Source organism: Bos mutus, chromosome 16 (assembly GCF_027580195.1).
Source record: "Bos mutus isolate GX-2022 chromosome 16, NWIPB_WYAK_1.1, whole genome shotgun sequence".
Classification (NCBI taxonomy): domain Eukaryota; kingdom Metazoa; phylum Chordata; class Mammalia; order Artiodactyla; family Bovidae; genus Bos; species Bos mutus.
Genome location: NC_091632.1, coordinates 35,622,916 through 35,649,888, shown reverse-complemented (window position 1 = coordinate 35,649,888; position 26,973 = coordinate 35,622,916). Strand labels below are relative to the sequence as shown.

Genomic DNA, 26,973 nt, shown 5'->3' with positions numbered 1-26,973 from the left:
GTGCAAGTTAGAGCAAAGTTTGGAAAGGAAGTCCCAGGAGACAAGGGAAAGCCCAGCCCCTCTGGAGATGCAGGCAGGCTGCAGCCACAGTCCAGTGGGCTGGGGAGCTGCCCAGGGCACCAGGCGGGTGTGCAGGAAACCTGGGACGCAGAGGAGCTCACCGAGCACAAACCCCTGAGCCTGAGGGGTCAGGAGAGGGCACGCTGGAGCCCAGGGGAACCCCCTTCCCCCATCGTCCCTGCAGTGCCTGCCTAGGATGGTACCAGCCGGTGATGGGACACGTTTCAGGGTCTGGCTCCCAAAGCACAGAGCTGGGCGAGAAGGGTGGATTTGGGGCTGAGAGGTGGTAAACTGGTAACTGACTGGGGCCCTTCCTGAGATGGAGTGGCCTGGAAGGGATCATGGGAGTCCTGCCCTGGCCACAAAGCTCCCCACAGCATGCTCCCTGACGTGCTGGTAAAATAACGCTGTGCTCAGGTACCACCACCTCCCAGGCCCTGGTCCAGTGGCTGGCTGCTCCCGGGATGTTGTGTCCACACAGCTGCCGGCCGGTGCCTGGGCTGCTGCGTTTGACAGTCTGCACTGGAGCCTGTTTGCAGAGGCCACTGTGACCCAGCCACAGCTTTGTCTCGTCTCCCCACGGGGATGTCTGTCCATTCTCATGGAGCCCTTTGGGGCTCCCCCTGGGCAGCCACAGCCTGAATTCTGTAGAGCTGCTCTGGAAGAAATACAGGGGACCCAGAAGAACCCCCATGGCGTCCATACCTCTTGGGCTGGCAACCAAGGGATCACAGCGCCCTGCACTGTCCTCAGGGCCTCGCTGACTCTCACCACCCGACTCAGAGACGAGGAGGCCTCCCAACCAGGGGGTGGCAGAGACCCCACCTTCTTCCAGAGAGCCCCATAAAACTTCGCCCCCACCTCCACCCCACATGCCCTGCCCCCAGAGGCTGTGCGGGTGCCTCCAGGGCTATCCTGGGTTCCCCCTCTCTGCCTCCCTTGCAGGTCTCAGCTCAGCTGCCCACCCCACTGGCGTCCACCAGGGGGCAGCCCAGCCCTGCCGGCCGCTGTCCCATCGAGGGCTGCTACAGTGCAGAGCTGCGCTCTGGGCTGAATGTCAGATGGAAAAGGTAGAGCACCAGGGGGCGGCAGCCCCATCCCCACCCCTCCACCCCTGGGCACTTTACAGGTGAACAAGAGTCCTTCTCCAGGATTTGAACTGTCCACCTGTGTTCCCATTGCTTAGCAGTGCCCAGCCTCAGGGCCTCGTGCTCTGATGACCTGCCTTCCACCCGGGCCCTGAGCGCCTGAATGGTCAGGAAGTGCCACCTGCCCTCCCACCCCCCACCATGGTCACAGTCCCCACCAGGGGCAGACACCCAAGCCCTCAGGCCACCTTTGCCAAACGGCTTCCTGACACCGTGGACACAGGCCAGGCCTGCTCACTCAGGGTTGTGGGGTCAGGGCTGGTGGGAGGACAGGGCCGCATGGACGTGGGCTCCGGGTCTCAGTGCCCACCTCTGAACTGTAGGGCTGCCTGCTGGTCTGACCTCTGGGCGTGGGGGTCACCCGGCAGAGGCAGATCCACCACAGGGAGCTGGCGCATCTCCCGTGAGGATGCAGCTGTCCCCAGGCTCTCACTAGGCAAACAGCTAGCTTTCTATTTTGTAATTTTATTGTAAAATACATTTAACATAAAATTTATCATTTTAATTCAGTGCACAGCTCAGTGGCATTGGGCCCATTAACGTTGTTGGGCAGCCACCCCCACCATCATCTCTAGGACTTTCTCCTCTTCCCAAACCGAAGCTCCACCCCCACCCTCCTGCTTTGTGTCTGTGTGACTCTGACTCCTCCAAGGACCTCAGAACAGGGATCACATAGGATTTGTCCCCGGGTTTGTCTCACTCAGCATCGTGTCCTAAGGTCCATCCACGTTGGAGCAGGCGTTAGCACTTCCTCCCTGTTTGAGACTGGGTCCTGCTCCATCGCACAGATGACCCTTCCACACTGTATCTGGCCGCTCGTCCATTGATGGACACGCAGCCTGTCCCCACCTTGGCATCTTCCTGTGAGTGACGCTGCTGTGAGCCTGTCCTGCTCCAGACTCCCCTGAGAACAGTGTGCCTGCGGGGTCACATGGTGATTCTGTTTGTAACTTTTTGAGACTCCACACCATTTTCCATCCCCACCAGCAGCACCAGTGTTCCCATTCCCCCACGGGCTCTCAACACCTGTGTTTTCTGTTTTCTAAACAACCTGGGTGCCGGCAGTCAGCCCTACCAATAAGGTGATCGGGAGGTGAGCCTCGTCCACTGTAGCCATGGCCTCTGCTTGGCTGTCTGGCCTCTGCCGAACCCTCCTGGGGGACTCCCTGCGCTCACCTCTCTGGGGTACCTCCTGAGGCCGGCCCCAGGTACAGCCGTTCCCCGCTTGAAGCACATGCTCATTATCTAGGGATGTATGAGATGCCTCGTGTGGTGGGTGGGGGTTCCTCCACCTTTTGACTTCCACCCTCAGAGTCTTTGCCCCAAATTGAGGCCCGGGCCTCCCCAGACTGCACCTTCCCCAGCACCCTGTTGCTCCAGAAAGCCATTCTGGGCTCCCCTCACCATAGACCCCGCAGTGTACTGCTCTTTATCTCTCCTGCAGTGATTTGATTTCCCAGAAGGCAAACGGTTTGTCTTCTGTGGGTGTTTTTGTGTCAGAGCCACAACCCCCCACCACCCCGAGTTCCCTGCCCCTGCCTCTCTTCCAGCAGCCCAGTCCGTTCAGTGGGAAAACGTCCAGTGTGGAGAGCAGGAAGGCCCAAGAGAAGGGCAGCCAGAGCCCTGGCGTCACTGCACAAGGACCACCGCTGCCTTGTCTGCAGGGCCTCCTGAAGCCGAGCTTCTCAGGGAAGCTTTAAAAAAATTAGCTCTAGAAAAATCTTATCCCTGAAGATCGATGCAGTAAATCTGTTATAAAGTAAGAACAATGAATCCCAAACCCAAACTGACTCCACTGCCTTGTGGTGGGGCCAGGCACGCAGTCAGGCTGGGTGGCCATAGTTTGCAGAAGCCAGGTCATCTGGTCCAACCTGGGGCCTGAGGGTGTGTCTGGCATGTGCCAGACTGTCTGTGCTGCTCCCCCGCCGAGGGAGATGGGGACACGCATGCCCAGCAGCGGCAAGCTCGTCACTCCTCCTGAGGATGTGGCGTGGGCTGTTGACCCCCAGGAGCACCAGGCAGCCCCTGGGAGAGTGGCGTCCTTGGGGCCGCCTCCGTGGAGTGCAGGGAACGATCGTTGGCCACGGAGGTGAGCGCATGCCCGGCAGGGGGGATGTAGGCTTGCTGTCCGCTGAGGCTCGGCCTTGGGTGCACGTGGATCGTTCCTACCTGTGCAACAGTAGCACATGGTTCCGCCAGCCTCCGTCCATCCCCGGGGCACCTCCGTGCGCGTTGGCTGCGTTTCTCGTGTTGGCTTTCCTGGGGGAGGCCTGCTGGTCGGTGCACCTGCTCACTGCAACAGAGCAGGTGGTGGCCTTGTGCGCGTCCTCACCTGCTTCTCACCTGTGCATCCGCAGGAATGCCAGGGTCCTGAGTGCGCAGCCAGAGGTCAGTCTAGGAATGGAGGCCCTGACCCCAGGAGCACCATGAGAGGTATCGGCCAGTTGTAGCATCGCCAGCGGAGGGGCCTGGGCTGCCAGAGTGGAACCCGCACCACCCTGCATGCCGGGTGAGGAGGGTAGACACAGACGGACCCGCAGAGGCAGCTTGTTTATGCAGCAGCAGAACTTGTCATACTTTGAAACCCGAGTAAACGAGTAAACCGAGTAAACGTTTGGCCAGGATCATGGTGGCCAAAGGTGATGCCTTAGGAAAGTGAGGGGTCTTGTGTCTGCTGAGACTGACAGTGGTGGCAGGGCCACCAGCACTGGCCTGTGTGGTCACTGTGGCCCCAGCACATCACCTCAAAATCTGGAGACCCTGGCCCCTGCAGTCGCAAGCTCAGGCAGGTGACTTGGGCCATGCCCCTGCCTGGTCTGGGAGCCAAGGCCTCAGGAAAGCCCCCACCTGCTCCAGGAGTGAGTTTGGTGACAGTGGGGGCCGCCCCCTCCAGACTGCAGATGCCACTGAGGCAGGTGTTGCAGAGCTGGGCCCTGGCCCTGCTGGTGTGTCATCAAGACCCCAGTGTCCTGGGGAGACCTGAAGGTGAAGAAGAGACCAAGGAGGAGCCAGGAGGGTGGCCTTCTGACCAGGGCAGAGATTCAGAGTGTGCCTGGGAGTGCCGACAACGCAAGAGGGGACAACACAGCCACAAAAGCAATTCTAGGAAAACCACCAGTGCTTTCCCCGGGAAGGAAAAATAGCGTCAGTTAACGAGAAAATGGAAGGCTTTCTTATCTCTCCTTGCTTGAACTATGGTGTTGGAGAAGACTCTTGAGAGTCTTGGACTGCAAGGAGATCAAACCAGTCCATCCTAAAGGAAATCAGTCCTGAATGTTCATTGTAAGGACTGATGCTTAAGCTGAAACTCCCAATACTTTGGCCACCTGATGTGAAGAACTGACTTATTTGAAAAGACCTTGATGCTGGGAAAGATTGAAGGCAGGAGGAGAAGGGAACTCAGCTCCTCAAGTAAAAGGCCAGGGAAGAAGTTATGAACACGTACATCCCCATCCTGCAGCTGCGAGGCCCTGGGCCCCCCCAGCAACCGTCTGCCACCGGCATGGCTCACTTACCCCTGGCGACCATCTCCTGTGTCCCCTGCCCCTCCTGTGTCCTAACGGGGGCCCCATGCCCTTCTGGCTCTGTGTGTGTTATGGAAGAACTGTGTGTGGCCGTCATCCTCACTTCCTCCCTGCCCCTCGCTAGCACGCACAGGTCCTCACCTAGACCGGGGGCAGTGGGGGCTGGCCTCCTCTGTAAGACGGGTTAACCCGTGTTTGTTCCTGCTTGGGAGCATGTCGGCTGACTGAGAAAGGGCAGAATTTTCAAAGGCGTGATTTATAACTGATTAGATTCCACACTGTTGCATTAGTTACATCGCTGGGGTCTATCTGTCCCGAGTGAGTTCTTTGTCGAAGCCTAAGCTGGTGGGAAAGGAGAGGGGCCCAGATTCCAGGAGCATGATTAAATGGCTGGTCAAGGGTCGGGAAGGACCCTGGTGGCAATTAGACAGCGAGCACTGGACAGAGACCTCCCAGGGAGTTGATCCTGCTGACACCCGGTGGGGGGCTCCTGGTCTGATGGGCAGGTTCACAGCCCATCCGCTTGGCAGTCTGTGTGCCCCCGGCCGCCCTCCAAGGTGCTGCGTGCTGGATTTGATTGCATCTGCTTCTGGCTGAGCCCAAGGTTCTGCCTTCATACTTTTGAAAACCCACATCTCATCTCAGACCCCGCCCCCCTCCCCGACATAGTTGAGTGGCCCTGGGTCCATAGCACTGTCAGAGTGTCGGCATGTGTGCATTCCTGCCCTGGTTGTCTCAGGAGGCCTCTAGGGAAGTGTGATCCCTGCCACCAGGAAGCTTGTGTCCTGACCAAACAGACAGGCCATGGCCACGATGCGGAGGGAAAGGAGGGGCCAACGGGCACAGAACTTGGCCTCCCATGGAAGTAAGGTTTGGGGTCACGTGATGGAGACCCTCAGAGGGGAGGCCCAGGCGGTCACGTGGGGGAAGGGCCATGCACACCGAGCTCCCTTCCTCTAGCTTTCTGTGACTGGACTCCCAGCCTCCCACCTGCCCCTGGACATCCTCTGCATGTGGCCCAGCTCCAGAGGCCTGGCGTCCAGCCCAGCGGGGCAGGGGAAGGGGAGGTGACCCCAGCACCACTGCGTGGGATGAGGATGAGGCCCACAGCCACCCGGGCAGACAGCACTCACCCCGGCGCAAAGTGAGCGCAGCCCCTGCCACGGAAACGTGGAGGCGAAGGGCAGTGCGGCCTCACAGGAGGGCTTTGTCTGTGAAGGCGGCCACCCTTCCCGGGGCCATAGGCCAGACTGCATCCCGTTAGACCATCTGCTGATGCCCAAGCCTGGGGCCTGAGCCAGGGTGGCTTCTGTTCCCCAGCGCGGAGCCGCAGAAGAAGGCGTGGACATCAAAGCAGAAGGGCTGAGGGGGTGGGGCGAGGACAACTAGTTCACTTTGGCTCGTGAGAGGTCTGCGTCTCACCAGCCGGGGTCCTGCTTCCTAAGTGTGAGCTGGTGACTTGTCAGGTCTGGGGACGGTGTCCTGAGCAAGGGAAGCAGAGCGTCCCAGTGACTTCTTCGCCCACAAGCGTCACCGCCAACCCTAGCCAACAGACTGCTGGGGCTCGAGCAGGGGAAAGGTCTGGTGCCCACATTAACCTGCCCCACATACCTGGGGGGCCACCCTGCAATCCCAGGGCTATCCCCACCCCAACTCAGGGGACAGCAGCCCAGCTCAGGCACACACATGCCAGCACATGGCATGACGCAATGATGCACACAGATGCACGACACAGAAGCCTGCGTGCATGCACATGTGTGCACAGGAGTCCTTCCTAGGAGTAGGCATCAAGCCCAGCAGATGCTGCTCAGAGGCCATGCCATTTCCAGGGATGGTCAGCGGGCAACTCTGGGGCTCCCCACCTCTAGCCTGGATGACAGCAGGGGCCCCCATGCTAGCTGTGGTCCCCACCTGCTATGATACCTAAGGCATCGCCCCCACTTTAGCCTGGTCAGCTGCCTGCAGATATGAGCTGCATCTTAAGGGACGCGATACAATGACTGTCAGGTCATCGAGCCGGCCCTGAGCTTTCTGGGAATGTGGCCCCCCAGTCACTATCTGGCTGGCTTTGCCATCTGGGTGTGGGGGCTGAAGGGATGAGCTGCTCCTCAGCTCCAGGAGAGCCAGGCCTCTGCCCACCTTCCACCCAGCTGGCTGCCCGGCTCCTGAAGCTGACCTGCTGGGCGCCACAGTTGCCCGACATCCCACCTGGAGGGCAAGCCATGGCCATGCCCTTCCCGTCAACTCACAATGAGATTGCAGTGGCCGCGTGCTTGGAACAGCCTTGGAACCTCCTCCCCCAAGTCTGGGGGCATCTGAGCTCTTTAGGGCTGCAGCCTTCAGGGGCCGTTCCCACCTACTGGTCCCTCCCTAGGGCCAAGAGTGCCTGCTGCAGGGCCCAGCTGCTGGGTGGCCTTGGGGCCTCAGAGGGCAGACCACGAAAGTGGGAGCCCAGTCAGCTTCTGCACCAAACATGCCTTGGGCTGATTCTTCTTCTAACAGGAGCAATTCATAGTCAGTAAAACACCATCAAGATCTCAACTTTCCATGAAAATAATCTTCCTGCTATTTTCCATCCTACTTCCACTCTGTCGTGTGTATCGGTTACAAAGCAGGCTTGTTACAGGGGCAGCAGGGCCGCGGTGTGCATGAGCCGGCATTGCCCAGGTGGGCTGTGCGGGTTCACGCTGAGCTTTTAATTGGCCCTTTCATCATCAAGGAATGAGCCAGAGCGCTCGGCTCCACCACCCCACAGGCCTCCCGTGATCCTCTGCACAAATGCAGCGTCTTTGTACTAAAAGCGTTTTGTGCTGTAAAGTATTTGGAGCCGTATTTTGTTTGCATTTTGCATTCAGGCCATTGTCCCTAAACTCCCAATTCACAGGGGAGTAGTGCACTGTGTGGAGCAAATTGGGTCCCCCTCAGCTTGTTTCCCCAGGGGCCCCTGAAACCTGGAGGGCAAAGTGTCCTCAGGGCCCAGCCCGCCTGAGCCCACGGTTCTCTCTGCAGGGACAGTGGCACAGTGGCGTGTTCAGTGGACAGGGCAGCATGGCCCACTGCTCCGGGGTCATCTACCGAGGGATATGGATCAACGGTCACCCCATGGGTAGGTACCCTGGCTTTGCTGCTGGCCTCACGGGGTCCTCCCAAGGGTCACATCTGGGTCAGGCCATGTCCTCTCCTGGTTGGCGCTGGGCAGCTTCATGGGAGGAATGGACCGGCGGGCTGGGATGAAGAGGGATCTACAATCCCCTTTTGAGAAATCCATGCTCTGTGTGGTCTTACCGGGTTTAAGACATGCAGAGGCCCCTGGACTCTGGAGCCACGTGGTCCTGCAAGCAGGCCTCCCAGTCACAGGGTCTGCCAGTCTTGGACTCTCCCAGCCTCAGGGCTCTGGGTGCCTGGCCCCCTGCCTGGTCTCCGTCCTGCCCCTACCCTGAGCTCTCTGCACTGCACGTGACCTCAGGTGGCCTGTGGCCTTCCAGGTCCTCTGCTGGGGCCTTCCCCCACCCTGAATTGCCCCCCGGGCATGTGTGGGGACCTTCTGTTAGCCTCCAGGACAAGGGCACCACCCTAGGGGTCAGTCTGGCTGGGGACTCGAGTCCCTGATCAGAACCTTGGTACCAGATCCATGGGTGCAGCTGCTGACTCAGAGCTGCAAGTAGGCCCCTGGCCAGGCCAGCTTCCAGGCAGGTGGTCGCAGCCTCATCCAGCACATGTCAGATCATGGACTCAGACACAATGAAAGCAGGGCCCGGGTCAGAACGGTGGGCAGGAGGCCGTGTGCACTGGACACCGCTGAGTGGTCACTTGCACTCAGCGGTCACCTCTGCCCTGCCCTCCCCCAGCACCATCAGGTGGGTTCAGAGCTGACCCTCAGGATAGGGTTCATGGCATCCATGAAAACCCCAGCCCTGATGGCCATGCCATCCACACCCCCCTCATCCGGGTGCCCCAGGGATGGGGCTGAGCACCTGCTTAGGGCATGTGGGGTGCCGATGCAGACCCGGAGTCCCCAACCCAGCCCCCATACACACATCTGTGTGCTCTGTTCTCTGCAGCACAAGCCACGAGGATCGCAATTTTGGGTCCAGAGGTGATGGACACAGCTCAAGGGTCTTCCCTCATGTTGACCGTTCAGCTGCAGCAGGACAGCGGGGAAGTGGCCACAAGTAAGTGTCTCCAGGAAGACAGTGAGCTCTTCAGAAAGACGAGCAGCTGTCAGCTCGGGAGACAAGATGCCACAGTTGTCTCCTAGCATCGGGACTCTGCCCAGGTGCCCCCGTTTTTGAGTTCTTGCTGCTGGGGCCCTGGCAAAAAGGGTGGCAGGGTGCGAGCCTCCAGCTGGTGGGAGGCAGCCAGCCATATGGGGCCTGCGTGTGCATGTGAGCACGAGGGCTCTTTGTGTGCCTCCATGTGAGCACGTGGGCTCTGTGCATGCCTGTGTGTGTATGAGTGCATGTGCTCCATGCATGCCTCCGTGTGTGTGTGTGTGAGCATGTGGGCTCTGTGTGCCTCCGTGTGTGTGTGAGCATGTGGGCTGTGTGCCTCCACGTGTGTGTATGTGAGCATGTGGACTCTGTGTGCTCTGTCTGTGAGCACATGTGCATGTGTGTGTGAGCATATGCACGTGTGTATGCCTGTGTGTGTGCACGTGGGCAGCCCTCCCTGGTGCTCACTCAGAGTCAGCGGACAGGGAGGTTGCAAGAGGGCAGGGCCAGCCGTTCAGCCTGCCAAGAGGAGGGCTTCTCTTGCTCCTCCTGGGGTAACCAAGGTGGACAGACGCCCATCCATCCAGGCTGCATTTAGATGCTCGGTCTGCCCTCCAGCCAAGCAAAGGGACCACCAGGCTTCTCACCCCATGAGCAGAGCAGACCCCAGGGGGCAGAGGGACAGGGCAGGACTACCAGGGATAATCACTACTGGTTCACCTCGGCTCCGCGGCTCTGTGAGGAAGCATGGTGTGTAGCATAAATCAAGTATATTTAGTCACAATTGGTTTATTTTAACAACTTCATCACAGTGTCACATACCGTAAACTCATCTATATTCGGTGAGCCAACGATTTGTAGTAAACTTGCAGAGTTGGGCAAGCATCACCACACCCATTCTGCTTTGGAGCATTTCCTTCTGCCCAGAGAGACCCTTGGCTCCTGCCCCATGCCTACCCTCCACCCTGGGCACCACCAATGTCCGTTCCCAGAAGCTGCTCGTGGATGGGATCCAGCCTGTGGCCGTGCTCTGCCCCTCAGCCCACCCACGCAGCCCTGCTCGCCCCTCCGTGGGCCGCACACTTGTGGTCCTGCGTCCCCAGGGGCCGGTCCCGTCCTGGGTGCTTGGCTGCAGGGGACATCTGTGCGCAGGGCCTGGTGTAAACATGGCTCACTTCTCTCAGGCACACATTCATAAGTGGGCTTGCTGGGTCATGTGGCAGGTTGGCATTTGCATTTCTAAGGAAACACCCAAATGGTTTTCTGAAGTGGCAGTACCATTTTACAATCCCGTCAGCAACATATGAGGTTCTGATTTCTCCCCATCCTCGCCAGGGAGTGGCCATCCTCAGGGTGTCCAGTGGCACCTCCTCACGGTTTTGATCTGTGTTAACCCAAAACTAATGATGTTGAACAGCTCTTCATGTGTGTATTGGCCATTTGTATATCTTCACAGAAAAGTGTTTATTCATGTATTTCACCCAGTTTTTTAAAAAATTAAGTGGTTCATCTTTTTACTTGTATACAAGTTCTAAATGTGTTCTGGATATGAGTCCTTTCTCATGTGTATCTTTGCAGATATTTTCTTTCAGTGTGACCTTTTTGTTGTTGTTGTTGTTGAGTTGCTCAGCCTTGTCCCACTCTTTGTGATCCCATGGACTGCAGCACACCGGGCTCCCCTGTCCTCCACTATCTCCCAGAGTTTGCTCAAATTCATGTCCATTGAGTCGGTGATGCCATCCAACCATCTCATCCTCTGCTGCCCTCTTCTTCTTTGGTTAATATTGTCTTTTAATGTTCAGAGTTTTAAAAGTTCTTTTTTTTTTTTTTTTTTTCCATACAGCCTGTGGGATCTTACTTAGTTCCCTGACCAGGGATCAAACCTGTACCCCTACAGTGGAAGCGCAGAGTCCTGACCACTGCACTGCCAGAGAAGTCCTCAAAGTTGGAAATTCTGATGAAGCCCAGTTTGTCAGTTTCTTCTTTATCGACTACGGTCTTAGTCATGCATCTGAGAATTCTTAACCCAAGTTTACAGAGATTTTCCTCCTCTTTTCTTTTACAACTTTGGCTCAAGTTAATTTTCATGGATCAGATAAAGGTCTGAATTCATTTTTTCTCACGTGGATTCCAGCTGTCCCAGTGCCATGTATTGAAAAGACTGTTCTTTCCCCACAGAATTGCCTGGGCACCTTGGTCAGAGGTGACTTGACTGTAAGTGTAAAGGTTTACACATGGATGGATGTCAGTTCCACTCCATCGATCAATATGTCTGTCCTTATACCATAGCCTTCCAGTAAGCTTTCAAAGCTTACTGGGCTTCCCCAGAGGCTAAGCGGTTAAAAAAAAATCTGCCTGCCAATGCAGGAGACACAAGATCGATCCCTGGGTCAGGAAGATCCCTTGGAGAAGGGAATGGCTACCCACTCCAGTATTCTTGCCTGGGAAATCCCATGGACAGAAGAGCCCGGTGAGCCACAGTCCATAAGGTTGCAGAGTCAGACACACCTGAGCATCTGAGCGAGCACACAGCACGTGCTTTGAAACTGGAGATTCCTCCAGCCTTTACTTCTGTTTCAGAATTGTTTTGGATATTCTTGGACCTTCGTATTTCTGTATGACTATTCTGGGATCAACTTGTCAATTTTTGCCCCCAAAAAGGGAAAAAAACAAGCCTGCCTTCTTTGGGATTCTGTCAGGGATGGGTTGAAAAAGCTGGGAGAAGCTGACTCTTCTGATTGGCCTTGAAACATCTCTTCATCTATTTATCTTCAGGTTCATCAATGTTAGTATTTTTCAGTGTGCAAGTCTCACTCTTTTGTTAAACTTACTAATAAATGATTAATAATTTGCATAGGAACCTGGATTGTTTGGTCCATGAATCAAGGTGAATTGGAGTGGTAAATCAAGTGGTCAACACCTTAGGAATCCATGAACTAAAATGTATGGGAATTTAATTCAGATGAGCGTTATATCTACTACTGTGAGCAAGAATCCCTTGGAAGAAATGGAGTAGCACTCACAGTCAAAAGTCTGAAATGCAGTACTTGGGTACAGCCCCCAAAACAACAGAATCATCTTGGTTCATTTCCAAGGCAAACCATTCAACATTATAGTAATCCAAGTCTATGCTCCAGCCACTAATGCTGAAGAAGCTGAAGTTGAACGGTTCTGTGATGACCTACAAGACCTTCTAGAACTAACACCAAGAAAAAGATGTCCTTTTCATCATAGGGGACTGGAATGCAAAAGTAGGAAGTCAAGAGATACCTGGAGTAACAGGCAAGTTTGGCCTTGGAGTACAAAATGAAGCAGGGCAAAGGCTAACAGAATTTTGTCAAGAAAACACACTGGTCATAGCAAACACTCTTTTCTACCAACATAAGAGACAGCTCTACACATGGATATCACCAGATGGTAAATACCAAAATCGGATTGATTATGTTCTTTGCAGCTGAAGATGGAGAAGCTCTGTAGTCAGCAAAAAACAAGTTTGAGCAAACCCAGGAGATGGTGAAGGGGAAGCCTAGCGTGCTGCAGTCCATGCGGTTTCAGAGTCAGATACTACTTAGCAACTGAACAACAACAAAATTTATCATTATTCAATTATAGTTTATTGATACATTTGTTATTTCCTTTTATGTTATTACAAATGGAATTGTTATCTTCGCTTCAGAAATTGCAAGACTACAGCTGATTTATGTATGTTTTATAACCTTGCTGGGCTTGTTTGTTCTAACTAACTTTCTGAGGATTTCTTAGGATTTTCTGTACAAAGGATCATGTCATCTACAAATAAATACAATTTGCTTTTCTTCCTTTTCACTCCCACCAGCAGTGGCTGAGGGCTCCCGTCGCTCCACCTCCTCACCAGCACCAGTTACTCTGTTTTTCTGGTTGTAGTTGTCCTGGTGTCTCACTGTGGTTTTGACTTGCATTTCCCTAACAAGTAATGATGTGTGCAGCATCTTTTTATGCACTTGCTGGCCATCTGTAGATCTTCTCTGGAGAAAAATCTATTCAGATCCTTTGCCCGTTAAAACTCTGGGCAACTTGTCTTTTTATTCTGAGTAATCTAGATTTCTTTATATATTCTGGATATGAGCGCCATATCAGATATCTGATTTGCAGATATTTTTTCCTGTTTTATGGGTTGTCATGCAGTTTCTTGACTGTTTCCTTTGAACACAAAAGTTTAAATTTTGATGAAGTTCAGTTTATTTTTATTTGTCTTGTTGTTTGTACTTTTGGTGTCATATCTAAGAAGACTGCCTAACTGAGTCATGAAGTTTTATTCCTCTGTTTTCTTCTAAGGATTTTATATTTTAAGCTCTTACATTTAGCCTAATGTCTATTTGGAGTTAACCTTTGTATGTGGTGTGAGGCAGGGGTCCAGCTTCATCCTCTTTTGCAAGTGGATGTCCAGTTGTCCCAGCTTCGTTTGTTAAAAGACTATTCTTTCCTCTCTTCCCCCCTTGAATTACCTGGGCATTCAGTTTGCTACATTTTGTTTCAAATATTTGCATGTCTGTTCATAAGGAAATTGGTCTTGATTTTTTTTTTCGTTGTGTTGTCTTTGTCCGGTTTTGGTATCAGGATATTGCCAACCTCATAAAGTAAGTTGGGGAAATTCCCTCCTCTTTAATTTCCTGGAAGAGTTTGTGTCGAATTAGTATTGTTTCTTAAACGTTTGTAGAATTCAATACGAAGCCCACCTGGGCCTGGAGATTTCTCTGTGGGAAGATTTTAAACTACTAATCCCATTTCCCTTGCATATAAGCCTATTTAGGTTATCTGTTTGTTCTTGAGTGAGCTTTGGTGTTTTGTGTCTTCCAAGTTGTCCGATTTCTTGAATGTTCATGACATTCCCTTGCTCCCTGCTTAATGAACTGATATCACCTCTCTTGTTCCTAATATGGATTACGGATGTCTTCTTTTTTTTTTCCTGAATAGTATAGTGAGACGTTATCTGTTTCATTGATAAACAGCCTACTTTTGGTTTCATTCGTTTCTCTATTGTCTGCTTTTTATTTCATTAATTCCTATTTCTATCTTATTACTTCCTTGCTTCTGCTTAGTTTGGGTTGAATTTTATTTTCTTTTTTCACTTGTTAAGGTGGAATTGTTTCCAAGGTTCTTTCATACTTTTCTTTTCTAATATAGAAGTTTGTTGCTATAAATTTACCCCTTAGTACTACTTTAACTGAATCCTGCAAATTTTGATGTGGTATGCTTTCATTTTCATTCAATTTGAAATACGTTCTGATTTCCCTTTTGATTCCTTTTAGACCCAAGAGTTATTTAGAAGTGTGTTGTTTCACTTCCAAATATTTGAAGATTTTCCAGAGATCTTTCTGTTACTGATTCTAACTTAATTCTATGTGGTTAGAGTCATACCTTGTATCTTAAATTCACTTAAATTTTTGAGACTTGTATTACGGCTCAAAATATGGTCTGTTTTGGGAAATGTTTGGAGTGCACTTTGAGAAGAGTGTGGATTCTCTTCTTGAGTGGAATTGGATAGGATATTCTATAAATGTCAATCAAGTAAATTGTGTTGATATTTTTGTTGAGTTTGCTATATCCTTACTGATTTTATGTTTATTTGTTCCATCAGTTATTGACAGTGGTATATTGAAATCTCTGATTATGCTTGTGTTTCTATTTATTTCTGCTTTCGTTTCTATCAATTTTAGCTTCATGTATTTTGAAACTCTGTTATTAGGGGCATAAACATTTAGTATTTTTATGTCAATTAATTGACCATATCATTGTGAAATTATCTCCTTTATGCATGCTAATAATCTATGCTCTGACACCTACTTTTGTTGATATTAATGCAGTCACTCAGTGTTCTTTTAACTGGTATCAGCATCGTCATCCATGCTTTTACCTTTAACCTATTCACGTCCTTATAGTTTAAATATATTATTTTGTAGGCAGCATATACCTAGGTCCTGCTTTTTTATCCATCTCTCTTTTAACTAAATGGTTTACACCATTCACATTTAATATAATTTTTAATACAGTAGGTTCAAACTTACCATTTTACAATTTCTTCCTTATTTTCCCTGGCTGGTTTTTTTCCCTTATATTCTATTCCTTTCTTTTTTGGATTAATTGAGTTTTTTTTTTTAATTCTATTTTATCTCCTCTTCTGGATTATTGATTATAACTCTTTTCTGTGTCATTTTAGGGGATACTTTAAGGTTTACTTAAAGATGTAAATATACATCTTTAAATTATCAGTCTAACTCCAAGTGCTATCATACTCCATCATCGACAGTATAAGAGCTTTACAGTTTATACTTCCTGTCTACAATACAATCTTTATGCTCTTGTTTCAGTACGTTTTACATTCATGTGTCTAATCAGCTTTATAACCTGTAGGTCATTTTTGTTTCAACAGTTGTTTATCTTTGGGGAGTAGCTGACAGACAGAAAAGGAAGTGCCATCTGCCTCCAGATGCCATTTCTGGCCCCCACTGCTTCCTGTAGACACAGGTTTCCATTGCTGCCATTTCCCTTCTGCCCAAAGGACTTAACTTTTAACGTTTCTTGTCATGTACATCTGCTAGTGATAAGTTCTCTTGGCTCTCCTGCATCATGGTTTTGTTCCCACATCAAGGATCCCGGCTCATCTTCCACTGCGCGTGGGGTTGCCTGTCTGCACTGGTTTCCCCGAGAAGCCTGCCTTCACGTCTCTAGCAAACGTCCTTTTCCTCTGGGCCGTGGGCAGCTTGGCTGAGGGTGGAGTGGAGCTGAGGGTCCAGGAATGCAAGGGTAGGGCAAGGTGAGCGTGGTTGTGGCCCCATCCGATGCCCTGCTCCTCACAAAGGCCCAGGGAGACAGGGGTCCGGGTCCTGCCGCTCCGCCCTAATGGCCCTCAGCAACTTCTCTCTCCTTCTGGAAGGTGAGGATGGCCGGGAGTTGGAGATCTCCACGGGCGTCCGGTACGTGCAGCTCCCAGCCTACTCGGAGGTCAGCTTTTTCAGAGTAGACGACGGTTTGGGGCAGACGCCCATCCAGACCCCCTTGTGAGTAAAGGTGGCCCTGGGCAGCACCTGGGCAGGCATGGCAGGAGCGGTCCCTCCTTTACTCTGCGGGGGGTTGGCAGGGACTGTCCCTGCCCACGCCTCACACCAAGACATATGGGGTCACCACACGCTGATCTGGCGAAGGCGAAGCCGAGGCCCCTTCTGACGGTGGTGGTGGAGCAAGGAAGGGGTCCTGGGCCAAGGGCAGCGAGGCAGGGAGGCCGAGTGAGACACCGCCCCTTCCCTGCTTCCTCCCTGCCCCCTGGCCTCTGAGGAGCCACGCGGCCCTTTCTTCTCCCTGGACTCTGTGTCTTTGCAGCTGCGTGACACTGTCCTTCCCTCCACAGTGGATTCCAGTGCATCTCCTACCCTCTGTCCAGCCCCGCATCCGAGGGCCCAGAGCCCAGGGCTGCCCTGGAAAGTGCCAGCACCGACTCACTGCTCCCTGACGGGGACCCTGGTGGCCCGCCTGGTGAGTGGGGCTAACTGGGGGGTCTGCAGTGGGCAACATGAGCTCAGGGAGGCATGGCTGATAGCAGTGTCACCCAAACCTGAGCAGAAGGAAGTGAAGTTGACCCCTGAGAACAGTGGACATGGGAGACCTGGGATGTCCCAGGAGGACACACTCAGGCCCAGGCCAGATGGTTCCGAGGACAGTCACTGTGGCTGGGGGTTTGAAGGCGGGCTGGGGGTGGCCGACCTGTGTCCAGGCTGCTGGACATGCTCACGGTGCAGATCCAGAGCCCCGGGCGGGCAGGGGTGGGAGGTGAGTGGTCCGGGCTGTGGCACCACTGTCCTGCGCACTCCACAAGCGTGTCCCTTGTGGCCGTGAACGCAGAGTGAGGCCGTCTGTTTTTCATCTCTGTAGTTAGAGCTGAGGATTGAATCCTCTCACAAACCTGGGGTTCTTAGTCGGCAGGGGGTGTGTTTTAGTTAAGGGAGGGCAGTGTCCCAGCCGTGGGGGTCCCACCTGGTACCCCATGTTCTCGACCCTTCTGGGAGGACCTCTGGGTAATTGGAGCTGGGGTCCCCACCGGGCAGGTACATACTCTTCAATTTAGGGCCACACATTCTCCTTCGCCCTGGTGATGCCCCAGGTGGGTAGGGGCACAGACTTGCCACGTCCAGGGCCCGAGTCAGATGGAGCAGCGTCCAGACCAAGGCCTGGGTCCCTCCCTCCCGGGGTGGGCAGGGCTGGCTGGTTCAGGGGACCCTTGGTGACCTGGCCCAGGACCCTGTCTCTGCATCCCCTTCTGTTTACGGAAGCAAATTTAGCTGCGTTGTTGTTATCATTGTCGTCATCGGAGAATGTGCTGGTGTTTCTACATAAAGGCCCTCTGCCGGCCCAAGTGTGAGCCCCGCATCAGTGACCATGTGCAGGCCCCTGGACTGGACCCAGCATGTGGGTGTCAGGCCATAGAAAACAGCCTGTGGGGAAGCCGAGGGGTCCGCACCCTCTCAGCTCCAGCCCCTTCAGCGCTCGCGGCTGAGTCGTAGGCCCTGGGTGCTCAGCAGGAGTGAATCCATCCCTTTCCGCCTGAACCTCCCTAGCGCTCAGCTCCTCTTCTACAAAATGAGGTGCTCTCAGCATCCGCCTGCAGGACGATGGACTGAGCCCCCCTGCACCCTCTGCCCCGCCACCAGGTCTGGCTCTGGACAGTGCCCTGAGGAGGGAACAGGGCCCCCATCTAGAGGGCAAGGAGGACACTCCTCCTGTTCCTGCCCTTCTTAGGACTCAGTCTGCCCTTCACAGGAGTGGGTTCACGTAGGACCCTTCCAGGTGAAAGTCCCCACCCGCCACGATGACACTCACCCCCTCCCCATACCCCAGCCCCTCGGGCCTGTTGCTAGAGAGCCTGGGTCAGCCCAGGGTGGTGAACACTCTGCATCTGTCTGTCCTGTGGTGCACACTCCAGCTCTTCGGCAAGGAGGTGAGCAGTTATCCTCCAGTGAGAGAAACCCTAAGATAATAACAGAACATCCATCCTGAATGTTCACTGGAAGGACTGATGCTGAAGCTGAAGCTCCAGCTCCAACACGTTGGCCACCTGATGCGAAGAGCTGACTCATTAGAAAAGACCCTGATGCTGGGAAAGATTGAAGACAGAAGGAGAAGGGAACGACAGAGGATGAGGAGGTTGGATGGCATCACTTACTCAATGGATATGAGTTTGAGCAAGCTCTGGGAGTTGGTGAAGGACAGGGAAGCCTGGTGTGCTGTAGTCCATGGAGTCACAAAGAGTCAGACACAACTGAGCGACTGAACAACAACAACAACAATGATGGTTAAAACTTGTGAGTCATGTACACGGTCAGCAGGAAGGAGGGCCCAGGGTTGCAGGGGGTCTGGGGGGCACACAGTCGGACCTAGGACCCTGGTGGGTGGAGCAAAGCCCTGAAATGGCCAGAGGAGTGACCAAGCCTTTCCTAGTTCTGATAAAACCTCCTTTTATGACTATACAGGGATGTGTGTATATATGCTCAGTCTTTCAGTTGTGTCCAAACACATGGACTGTATAGCCTGCCAGGCTCCTCTATCCACAGGATTTCCTAGGCAAGAATACTGGAGTGGGCAGCCATTCCCTCCTCCAGGGGATCTTCCTCACTCAGGGATCAAACCCGCATCTCCTGGGTCTCCCATATTGCAGGTGGATTCTTTACCATTGCACCACCTGGGAAGCCCAGTGATATGAAGATAGATATCTTTAACTTTTAAGTTTTCTTTATCCCTCCCTCGTCCTGAAGGAAAGCAGAGAGCGCAGTGTTCTGGGGCAGCTCGACCATAAGAGCAGCACAAACCCGGAGTCCTTTGCACGTGGGGTGAATGTCTGTATCTCAGAACCAGGATACTAAGCCCTGTCCCCCTCACACTCACCCCAGCACAGCCATGACCCTTTCTTGCTTGGTTCTTAGACCCAGACCTTCACTAGGGACCCAAGCCCTTTCTCCAGCCTGTTGAGGGCCCCAGGGGTCTTGGGTGGCTGTCTCTGCTTGTGTGCTCCCCTGGGTGAGGTCTGAGATGGGCAGGACACGGCACAGAGGGTGGCCCTGCTGAGTCTGAGGCCAGGGGCATTGCCGTGGGCCCAGCCCGGAGGATGTCTCTTCAGGTTGCCGGCCGCAGCCAGGATCCCTGCACAAACAGGTCTCAATAACAGCCCAGTGGGTTTCAGATCAAAGATAACCCAGCACAAGTCCTGGAAGAAACTTGAGCCAATAGAACCTCTGAGGTGACTATTCCTACTGAAGCGACTTACAGGGACCCCCCCCCCAACCAGAAAAGTCCAGTGAAACATCCAGCTTCCCCCCGGAGTTGTGAGCACTACCGATTGCCTGTTGTGACCAGCACAGCCAGATACGGGGCGGCGCTCACCCAAGCCTAGTCGCCCAGCCCCTTGTGCTCACTGGGCAGCCCCACTGTGGTCACCCGTCTCTCAGTGACCGAGGACTCCTGCTTCTGTTTCCTATTCTGCTACTCTGTGCACCACTTCATGGCCCTTGAGGGTTGCACAAGTGCCAGCCATCACTGCCATATTCCAGCTAGCAGGAAGAGGGAGGCATAAGGAGTCGGAAGCCCTTCCTTCTAAAAAGCTTCCTGGGGTTATCATTCCCATCACCGCTTACACCTCACTGGCCAGAACTTGGTCACAGGACCCCACTAGGCCATGCAGAGACAAGAAACAGTTTGTCAGCTTGGACCAGGTTCTGCTACCAGAGAAGAAGCAGAGGCTGGATATTTCTCATCATCTGCCAAGTGTTTTGAAGCCCAAATCAGAAGCCCCATCATCTCGCTGCACCGCCAGGCCCTGGAGGGCACAGAGCTGGATGGGACACAGGCTGTGGGCAAGGACCTGGGCCTCCTGCCACCTCTGTGCAGGTACCCCCACCTCCCCCCACATCTCCTTGTAGAAAGCAGGCCCATTTGTGACCCCTGCCTGCCCCCAACCTCACCCTCCAGCCCCATGACAGGACTGTAGACTGTGGTTAACGGGTTTGGTAAAATGGGCCGGTGGTGAAGATGCTGATTCTGTTAGACCAGCAGGTACTGAGGGAGATAGTATGGTTGTGCCATGGGGATGTCACAGCCTTGGGAGCTGATGAGGGCCCCCCAGGCCTACTCATTGGGGCAGGCCAGCCAGGGCTGAATGCTGGGGGTCAGGAGCCACCAACCCTGGGCCCTGCCCTGAGCTGAGACCCCTTGGGCGTGTCCAGCAGACCCTGGCAGGGGTACCTGTGACCCTGCTTCTAGAGGAAGCGCTGTGTTCAGCGAGCGGATGGGGAGAGCTGCTGTGTCCTCCTGCCCACCCCCTTCCCACCCTGGAGCACAAGGTCAGGTTCAAACCCTGGAGTGGTTAGGGGTCTCCCAGAGGTCGACTGCCCTGGGAAGGGAGGGAGGAAAGACAGCCCTGAGCAGAAGCCTTGAAGCTGAGGCTGACCATAAGTTAGAACAGAACCTGGATCGTCTTACATTTAAAAGCAGCTTTCCTGTTTCAACTTGTTCTGACAGCCCAGATGTGCATGAGCACAGACCCCAGCCAGCCGGAGCAGCTACAGGGGCTCAGCACCCCTGCGCCCCAACCCTGCACCCCAGACTTCTCTGGGCAGAAGAAAATATAGCCTCCTGATCAGTGGTTGAGAACTGTGGGTGCCCAGGGCCAATGCCTGTTTACAAAGGTGGGGCCACTGGGAAGCACCCCCACTCAGGATCTCACCCCCTACTCCAGCCTCCCGCGGGCCCCCTGCCCTGGGGGCTCAGCCCTCACCTGCCCCAGCCCCAGCCCCAGCGGGGCCAGGCTCTCGCAGATGGTGGGTCAGCACTCTACTCCCGCATCCCGCAGGCAATTAAGAAAACGAAACTCTGAGAACTTGGTTTCCAATTATACAAATAAGTGAAACGAGGAGAGAAAATGCTTTCCCTTTCCAAAGGCCTAATGTCAGTAGTACGTAATTCAAAACTCTGTGTTTTATTATTTTGTTGACATGAAATATTTCAGTTCTTTGATTGTTTTTAACTTTTGAATAGACAAGTTGCTTTTTATTGAGAATAAAAAACGATGTCATAGACGTGGACTATTGCCAGATATTCTAAACCCTAATTTGGTTAAATTATAGCACCCAGATTTTTGTAACAAAGCACATTGATTTTATATTCAAAATTTTTTTTTATATTTAGTCTCTTAACCTTTTGTAATTCCCACCCACAGCTTTAAATGGTGCAGCTCTTTTGTGTTAATTGTTGTCAGTGGGGTGTCTGCCTCACCCCCCAGTAATTTAAGTCCATTGAATCCTAATGCAGGTGCTGCTAATTGCTAGAGGGACATTGTGAGGCTAGCAGAGCCCGGGTGGCTCAGACAATCCCCTGTAAATTGGATTTGGGAACCTAAAAAAACGCCAAAGCAGGGAGGGAGAACCTCAGATTGCTGTTTTGTTGTCGTTGTTGTTTTTTAATGCACAAAACCCTACCAGGAAATGTTTCCAGTTGATCTGAGTGGCCCTCATTTTCACTGTTAAACATGGTTTTGAGTGTCCATCAGAGGAGATCTGTGAGATGATTTTAAAAATCAAGGTGCCCTTTGCTGCTAATCCAGTCTTGCCAATAAAAGTGACGGAATGCATAGCAGAGATCTGGAAATTTCATTGCCTCTTGGGGTGATAACGCATTTTAATATTAATTGTCTATGGTTAATTATGGCAGAATAGCATGAAAGATCCATATTTTTAAAGGAAAATTTGTGCTATAAATTTCTTGTCTAGGAATTGTCCAGCTAGAAGGAACGTCCCAGGGAAATATAAAAAGATTCCGCGCTGCTTCCAGGACTGATGCTGTGGAGGACAAGGGAAGTGAACTCAGATGGGAGGGAGCTGCCTGCCTGGAGCTGGCATCAGAGGGGTAGGGGCTGCAGGCCCCCGAGACCACAGCTTCTGGGAGCCGGGGCCCTGGCTGGTCTGGTGGTTCTAAGTGGTCTGGGCCCCCATGACTCCCAAGGTCATGAAGAGAGCCCACTGGACGATCCCAGCAGTGGGGTCCTTGCCTCAGAGGCTGTGACCCAGGGCTGAGATGGGGGCCAGGCTGGTGCCGGGTCGCCAGGAGGCTCGTTCAGGTCACCCACGGTTCAGTCCTTTCTAAGGAGACAGGTACACAGCCCTCGGGCCCTGCAGCAATCCTGCGGTCTGGGAGCCCACGGAGGAAGAGGAGCCCGTCTGCGGGGCAGTGGGGGCCTAACCTCCAGCGTCCAACTGGAGCCCCCTCCAGCTCCTCCTTCCCACACTTGATGCCTGTCTGGGGCTGGCCAGGAGCTGCGGGGCACCAGCCCCTCCGTGTGTCTTGCAGCCCCATGGGCATGGGCAGCAGCAGGACTCTGGCTCTGCCTCGGACACCCTATGCCCTTTGGCCCCTGACAGTGGGTCTCTGGCAGGTGGTGGAGAGAAAAAGGGAGGCGAGTGTGGACCCAGGCTCCCTGTGCAGCCAAGGTCTGGCAGGCCACGATCCTGCACCCATGTGGATGCTCACGCTGGGTGCATCTGTCTCCTTAGAAAGGACTGAACCGTGGGTGACCTGAACGAGCCTCCTGGTGACACGGCGCCAGCCTGGCCCCCATCTCAGCCCCGGGTCACAGCCTCTGAGGCAAGGACCCCACTGCTGGGATCGTCCAGTGGGCTCTCTTCATGACCTTGGGAGTCATGGGGGCCCAGACCACTTAGAACCACCAGACCAGTTTGCTTCCTGGTCTCCCTCACATTTAGATTCTGACCAAGAAGCCAACTAACTAGCCAGTGGCTGCTGGCAGCTTCCAGGATCAGATGGGGTGGGCCTCCCCCTCCATCACCCCTTCTGCCTTCCACCTGGGTGCCCCTCATGGGGCTGCCCGTCTTCTATGGTCAGAGCCCCCGCCTGTCTGCAGCCTCACCCCAGGGGTTCCCACAGGAACAGTTTCTGCCCCCTCCCATTACCCCACTATGTCACCGAACCCATGGCTTCCTCCATCGGCCAAAATGCTGCCTGCGGGCCCCTGTCCACAGGGGACACCCATAACGCCGTGCTGGGTCAGGCTTCTGCACTGACTGACTGAGATGCCGCGGCTGGTCAATGGGTCCACGGCCTGGAGGGGAGGCACGGGGGCTCGTGGTACAGCTTGTGGTATGTGTGGCCCCTAGGGTCCAGTAGCAGCTTCAACCAGGAGACTGTGGAGGGCGGGAGGCAAGGTGGGTGCCCTCACTTGTCCAGGGCTCCCCGCAAGATGCCAGGACCCAGCCTCTGTCAGGAAGCACATGCCAAAGGCACCGGGGATGGAGGAAGAGGTCTCCTTGGGGGGTTACTGTGGTCCCAGGGGCAGCAGGGCAGGCCTGAGTTGGGCCCCAGGGATGGGGGCAGAGTCAGGACTGGGTGACTAGGAGGAGGGGCCTGGGCCAGGTGAGGGGCTGCACTTGTGGGGGTGTGTGTGCACACGTAAGTCTCTGTACACGCATATGTGTGTGTGTGCATTGGAGGCCTTGCCCTGGGGAGAGTGTTTTCCCTGTGGCTGAGTCCCGTGTGTGTGTGAGTGTGTGAGTGTGTGCTCACTCTCGTGTGTGCGTGTCACCACGCACTCTCACCCCTCAGTCAGGGCACAGTTCCCGGAGCAGTGTGGGGAAGAGGGTGAGTCTTGTGGCCTCCTTGGGTCCCGCCCCCCAACCCCTTCGCCCCCCAAAACCCCCCACCCTCCCAACCCCCCCCCTACCAGCTGCTCCCTGGCGCCTGGTGGCTGGAGCCCCTACAAGCCTTGTCGCGAAGCCTCGGAATCAGCACCTGTTTTTGGCTGTGCTGGGTCTTTCCTGTGGAGCACAGCTGTCTCTCTAGTTGTGGTATGTAGGTTTTAGAGTGTGGGCTCAGTAGTTGTGGCCCACATGCTTACTTGTCCCATGGCATGTAAATCTTAGTTCCCTGACGAAGGATCAAACCTGTGTCCCCTGCATTGGAAGGCAGATTCTTAACCGCTGGGCCACCAGGGAAGCCCCACTTTTTCTCTTTAAAGGCAGTTTGCTGACTCCATTCCTTCCTTCCTCGGAGCCTAGGGTCTTGTGCCAGCCCTGCCCTGTGCAGGAGGGGGCTGGAGGCAGAGACAGCATGACCAGGCCCCACATGCCATCCACAAGCTTTGCCCTGATGGTCTCCTAGAGAGAGCGACAAACAGCCCTCCACTCTTTTCTGGAAGAACAGAAGCATGTGAGTTCCCCACCTAGTCCGAGGCTGACTCAATCACTCAGAAAGACAAGCTTCTGCCCCTGGAGACCCCAGGCCTCCCCGGCAGCCACCCAGCCTCCCTGCCTGCTGACTGCTCCCCGCAGTGACCCTCATGGTGGAAAGCAGCTGGCAGTTGCCCTGCTTCAGGCCCCTTCATGGCCCCTGAGGCCTCTGACCAGGGCCATCTGAGACCCCCAGGACAGTTGTCATCAAAGTGTCATCAAAGCTTCAGAAATGGCAAGTTCCCAGCATGTAAAAGGACACATCTCTATAGGAGAGACCTCGGGCAAGCGTCCTTGGGCCACTCCTGGGGTCTGGGCCCCACCCCACCCCCACTCCTCCTCCACCCAGGGCGAGGCTGCTGCTTAGCGAGCCACCTGCACGAAGTGAACACACGGGGAACACCCGGGGGCCATTGGCTTCCTTTCAGTCTCTGGCTGAGGACTGGGGAACGGAAGGGAACCTGTGGGCTAATGGGAACCTCCAGGAGCTGCTGCAGTGCTGCACTCGATATGCCAGCAAATTTGGAAAACTCAGAAGTGGCCACAAGACTGGAAAAGGTCGGTTTTCATTCCAGTCCCAAAGAAGGGCAATGCCAAAGAATGTTCAAACTACCATACAATTGCACTCATTTCACATGCTAGCAAGGTTATGCTCAAAATCCTTCAAGCTAGGCTTCAACAGTACATGAACCAAGAATTTCCAGATGTGCAAGCTAGATTAAGTAAAGGCAGAGGAACTAGAGATCAAATTGCCAACATTCACTGGATTATGGAAAAAGCAAGGGAGTTCCAGAAAAACATCTGCTTCATTGACTACATTAAAGCCTTTGATTGTGTGGATCACAGCAAACTGGAAAATTCTTAAAGAGATGAGAGTACCAGACCACCTTACCTGTTTTCTGAGAAACCCATATGTGGGTCAAGAAGCAAAGTTATAACCAGACATGGAACAGACTGGTTGAAAATTGGGAAAGGAGTATGTCAAGGCTGTATATGATCTGCAGCCACCCACCAGGGGAACTGGAGGTTCCACATGCCCACCCCTCCCAGGCCAGGCCAGGCCAGGCCAGGTTACCGTCCCCTGGCTGGCCTGGAAATTCTTGAGTTTGAAAATCTCTTATTAAAAAAAATAAGCTGAGTCCCCCAGCTGGGAAGAGGGCCCAGTTACAGATAAGGCTCTGTGTTCCCCACGCGGAGAATTCATTTCTGGGACTGAGCTTGGGCCCGTGTCTCCACCCCAGGTGCAGGCAGCCGGGACAAGTACAACCAAGATGGAGGGGGCGCCCTTGCAGGGGCTCCTGAGGGAACGCAGGCCCAGCCAGGGCTCTTCAAAGACAAGCTCTGTGCACCTGCCTCCACCCTGGTGGCACCAGCAGAGCAGTAGGCACCTTGACCAGGGCTGGCTGTCCTCAGTTTCCTGCTCTCTAAACAGGGAGACGATGGTGTCTCTTCTGGGCTGAGGTGAGGGTTCCATGTGTGCAAACCACCTGGGAAGAGCTTAGCAAAGGACCTGGCCCCTGGAGAGTGCAGAGTGACCCTACCGTGGAGGTGAGGACAGTCATGGTGGTGGTAACGATGATGATGATGATGGTAATGGTGATGATATGATGGTGGTGATGGTGATGAAGATGGTGAAGTGGTGGTGATGAGGATGATGATGGTGTTGATGAAGACGGTGATGGGGATGATGGTGGTAGAGTGGTGAGGACAATGCAGCAGGCAGAGCTGGTCCTAAGGACGCCTAAGAACGGAGGCCGTAAGAGCCAGGAGGGACTGTCCAGGAGAAGCAGGCTTCACTCCTCAGGGTATCAGCATCCAAACAAGGTGTGGAAGGAGGTCTAGGGAGGAGCATGTTTGGGGTTGGAGGAGCCAGCGGAGGTGAGCAACAGCGAAACTGGAGAAAGGCCCAGGTAGACGGGAACCCTGGGAGATGGGGAGGAGCCAGGAGGAAATGGATGAGGCTCTGGCTTTGTTTTCTGTACAGAAACAATCCCCACTTGGTGAAGGATGCTCACAGCCTAACCTTAGAGAGGATGTGTGGCCCAGGGGGTGCCAGGTGGGGTCAGAAAGCAGGACTCTGGGTGGATGTCAGCCATGATTGGGGCACAGTAGCCCATCCACTCTGGTCCCTGCCACACGGACCCACCTGCAGGGTTCTGAGGCAGTTGTGGCCTCAAACGACCAAGACCCACGGCCTTTCTTACTTCCTCCTGTCCTGAACCATCTCCTGGTACCAAGTGGTTCACGGGCACCAGAATTGACTCCTGGCTCCAAGGTCAGGAGGACAGGACTGAGAGGGGCTAGGGGTCCCTGCTCCACTTCTGATCACCTGGGGGGCTCAGGGTGCACTCGACTCTCCCAGCCACACTGCTCACCCCCTCAGCCAACAGGACAGACTGACCTGTCAGATGTCAGCGGCTCAGAGCTGCTCATCCCTGACTCCAGTGTTTCTCTCCTGTCGTCTCCCTGGACAGGAGCATGGGTCCACTGCAGGGGGAGCCCCAGCCCTCGGGCCTACTGCGTGGGAAGTGAAGTCCAGACGGCTCTGCAGGATGTGGCCGCTAGGACGGGTGTTGGGGGAGCTCACCCAGACATCCAGGTTGCTCCCTCCAGCTGGTTCACTGAATGTACATGGAGGAGCCTGGACTGTTTCCAGTGACTGTGGGGGGTGGCACTTCCTCTTTCCTCCCCCTCCCCTTTCCCCAGGAGCCACGGCAGGGCTGAGGAGGGGCCTTGTGGGGAAGGGTCGCTCAAGAGGTTTTTGACAGATGTT

At 54.0% G+C, this 26,973-nt stretch overlaps 1 protein-coding gene across 7 annotated transcripts in view; it reads left to right on the top strand.

The window, feature by feature from the left end:
- The window catches only part of MORN1 (MORN repeat containing 1), a 49,859-nt gene that overhangs the window by 5,527 nt on the left and 17,359 nt on the right, over positions 1 to 26,973 (top strand). For 5 of the 7 annotated variants that reach the window (XM_070385077.1, XM_070385082.1, XM_070385075.1 and 2 more), the window contains 4 exons: positions 7,742 to 7,838; positions 8,794 to 8,904; positions 15,857 to 15,980; positions 16,328 to 16,452. In XM_070385077.1, the coding sequence (XP_070241178.1) occupies positions 7,742 to 7,838; positions 8,794 to 8,904; positions 15,857 to 15,980; positions 16,328 to 16,452 (457 nt within the window). Of the gene's footprint in view, positions 1 to 7,741; positions 7,839 to 8,793; positions 8,905 to 15,856; positions 15,981 to 16,327; positions 21,823 to 26,973 lie in introns of those variants that run through there. The other 2 variants (XM_070385081.1, XM_070385080.1) reach the window with 2 other exon arrangements.